Here is a 3,438-nt window from a genome sequence, read left to right as displayed (position 1 = left end):
TTGTAATCGGTCACCACCCCGAATGCTCTTTTTGATCATTTCTAAACCCAGTAGTCCTTCTGGATTACTATTGTGCACATTTTGAAAATGTTTTGCCATAGGCTAATCTAAATGAGCTTTTCTAATGGCATTTTTATGCTCCGATACTCTGTCTTTGAGACGTCTCTTGGTCCAGCCTACATAAAAACATCCACATTGGCATGATAACCTGTATACCACAAGAGTGGTGTTGCAATTAACGAATGTCTTTATGTTATACCTCTTGTCTGTCTTAAAATTACAGAATTCTTTGCCATCTTTAATGTTAGAACAATGGTTACAAGACCCACATTTATAAGTACCTTTTAATTGTCTGTTAAGCCAAGTGGTCTGTTTTTGAGCAGGAAGATGACTAGATACTAGCCTATCTCGTAGAGTTGGAGCCCTCTTGAAACTAATTTTTGGAGATGCAGAAAACACTTCTCTAAGAACAGGATCACTTTTAATGAGATTCCAATTTGAGTGTATACTCCTTTTTATGGGATTGGCTAAAGAGCTATATTCTGTCACTAAATAAGCCTGATTATGTGAACAGGATCGTTTTGTCTTCTTCTCGAATAGCTCTGGTCTAGAAATACACTCGGCTTTCTTATAAGCATTTTGTACAATTTCTGTGTGATAGCCCCTTTCTAAAAATCGATTGGACAGGATTTTAGCTTGCACTTCATATTCATTATCAGTATCACAAATCCGTCTAAGATGTTGGAACTGGCCAAAAGGTATATTATTTTTTAGCCAATTTGGATGGAAACGATCTGCTTTCAACATAGTGTTCCTATCTGTTGTTTTACGATATACAGTAGTATGGAGTTTCCCATCTTTGCCAATAGAAATGGTTAGATCTGAAAAGTTAATCGCCGTTTTGGAATGTTCCATGCTCAGTTTTATATTCCTATCATTGTTGTTTAAGTGATCATAAAATTGTAACAATTCATTATAAGAGCCACCCCAAATCATGATAACGTGTTGTGTACTAATGATAATGATAACTTTTAACATTAGTCACAGGCTCATTCATGTGTTTTAGCCCATGAAGATGAAGCCATGTCTGGCCAATGGGAGCGTGCAGACTAAATATAAGAATTATTATTATTAATTATTATTATTTAGAAAAATAAAGAAGGGGATATGAAACAGATAAACAGTACATTGTCCTTCGTTGAGGTAATGAACACTTTCATCTAGCGCAACAAACACATCCTTACTGTAACGTGATCTGCTTTTAATGTTTCAATTTCTAAATTTTCATGACTCTCAGCAAATTAAAATTAAAGTAATTGTGTGTCTTCCACAGAAACATTAGAGTTTATTGTCTAGTTTGTAAGGCCAGTATATCTCCAGAAAGAAGAGAAGTAGTGGATTCCAGTAACATGAAGCTCCTGTGAGGACGCTGAACATCTGCTGATGGAGCTGCTCTATTCTGAGAGGAACACAATCACCTGATGATGCAAATATGAGTTTCACTGTCTGACACTTTATTCTCTGAAATGAGTCAGAAGAGTTGGACTAATGGAGAGATGAGGTTTGTTCATGTTCATCAGTTTATAATGAAACACTGTCAGTGTCTGAAGCCTCTGGACTGCTGAGATCGTCCTTGACTCGGTTAGAGAGGAAGAGCTCCAAGAGTTCAATCCACAAAACTATTAATGATACGCTGGATTCAGAAAACAGGTCACGTCTGTGAGCAGCTGTGTTTGTGTGAATGTATGAGGGGGAGAGAGTCTGAAACAGAGACTAATTATGGGATATAAGATTGTGTTACATGTTCACTTCCACCATAATAACTAAATAAAGTGTGTGAAAGGTTTGATACCCCATTGTGTTGTGTGTGATGGTCCATCAGCAGCTGCAGTATCTCTCAGCTGTATCAGTGCAGTCACTGTGACGTCTGACTGACACAGGTTTTTGTACGACTCTTTATCACTGTGTGAACACTGGATCATTGTGATAACTCTGACAGTAATAATCTCCTGTATCTTCAGTCTGGACTCCACTGATGGTCAGAGTGAAATCACTGCCAGATCCACTGCCACTGAATCTAGATGGAGTTCCAGTATAACGGTTTGATGTCACATATATGAGGAGTTTAGGAGCTTCTCCAGGTTTCTGTGAGTACCAGGACAGACAGGGTGGACTGCAGCCTGTTAAAGGAGTGCTGGCGGTGCATCTCATCTCTACAGTCTGTCCTGGTGAAACTGAATGAACTACAGGAGTTTGAGTAACTGTGATCTGTCCACCGGAGGCTGGAAGAGAAATGCATAGGATTCAAATGTGAAGAACATTAACACAACGGGACGGTATTGAGAATTAGCTTTGGCTAAAATGTTGTAGTATGTAACATGTGTTTATGTGACATACGTGTCCCTATTCAAATAAACAAATACAAAACAAAAACTGAATAATAATTAGAAATAGAAATATTTGTGCTATATTTATAAAATATTAACCAACCAATCAGTGTTTCTCTATATACCTGATATACAGAGCAAGGTCCAGATGAAGATGATGATGGTGTTCATTGTTGTTCTTGTGTCTTGTGTGATGATGAAGATTGTGTTCTGTTCTGCTCTCAGTCATGAAGTGTTAAACTCACAGCACTATAAACACTCTCAGACTGAAGCATGTGCTGACAATGCAAAGAAGTGGGCAGGATTTACAACAGCTTGTGCTCATCCCTAGTGAAAAAAAGTATACTAAGTATACTTGCGGCCAGACTCATTGTCAGTATACTTGAAGTGTGTTAATGACTAGTTAACTTGAAGTGTGTTAATGACTAGTTAACTTGAAGTGTGTTAATGACTAGTTAACTTGAAGTGTGTTAATGACTAGTTAACTTGAAGTGTGTTAATGACTAGTTAACTTGAAGTGTGTTAATGACTAGTTAACTTGAAGTGTGTTAATGACTAGTTAACTTGAAGTGTGTTAATGACTAGTTAACTTGAAGTGTGCTATTTTGACACAACTAATTTTGTACTAAGTATATTTAAGTTGTAATTAAATTGTGTCAAAGCACAACTTCAAGTGTATTTAGTGTACTTTTGTGTGCTAAATTTGAACAACTTTAAGTATACTTAGTACACTTTAAGTATAGTGACTAATTAACATGCTTAGTGATATTAAATCTGCTTTATTTGTATTATAAGTATATTTTATTTGTATTATAAGTACACTTTGTGTTATATAATACTTTATTTGTGTTTTAATAAATGACAAAATAATTACCAGTATCTTCAGAACACACAAGCAATATACTATGAATATAATATATATTTTATTTACCTTGACTTATTCAAATGACTAAACATATACACTTTGTAGTCAATAACAATACAATGCGTCATTACTTATACATTGTACAATATACTTTGAATTACATAATGTCACACAATACAGTTATTT

General features: G+C 35.6%; 1 gene segment (V, D, J or C); it reads right to left on the bottom strand.

Moving 5' to 3' along the window:
- Window positions 1-1,959: 1,959 nt before the first annotated feature.
- LOC137064369 (immunoglobulin kappa variable 3-15-like) lies at window positions 1,960-2,558 on the bottom strand. The segment is given in 2 exon segments: window positions 1,960-2,282; window positions 2,513-2,558. Coding segments are annotated over 2 exon segments (369 nt in total).
- Window positions 2,559-3,438: the final 880 nt, after the last annotated feature.

Source organism: Pseudorasbora parva, chromosome 25 (genome assembly GCF_024679245.1).
Source record: "Pseudorasbora parva isolate DD20220531a chromosome 25, ASM2467924v1, whole genome shotgun sequence".
Taxonomy (NCBI): domain Eukaryota; kingdom Metazoa; phylum Chordata; class Actinopteri; order Cypriniformes; family Gobionidae; genus Pseudorasbora; species Pseudorasbora parva.
Note: the sequence above shows the minus strand (reverse complement) of the source record. Positions and strands in the feature narration are given on the sequence as shown.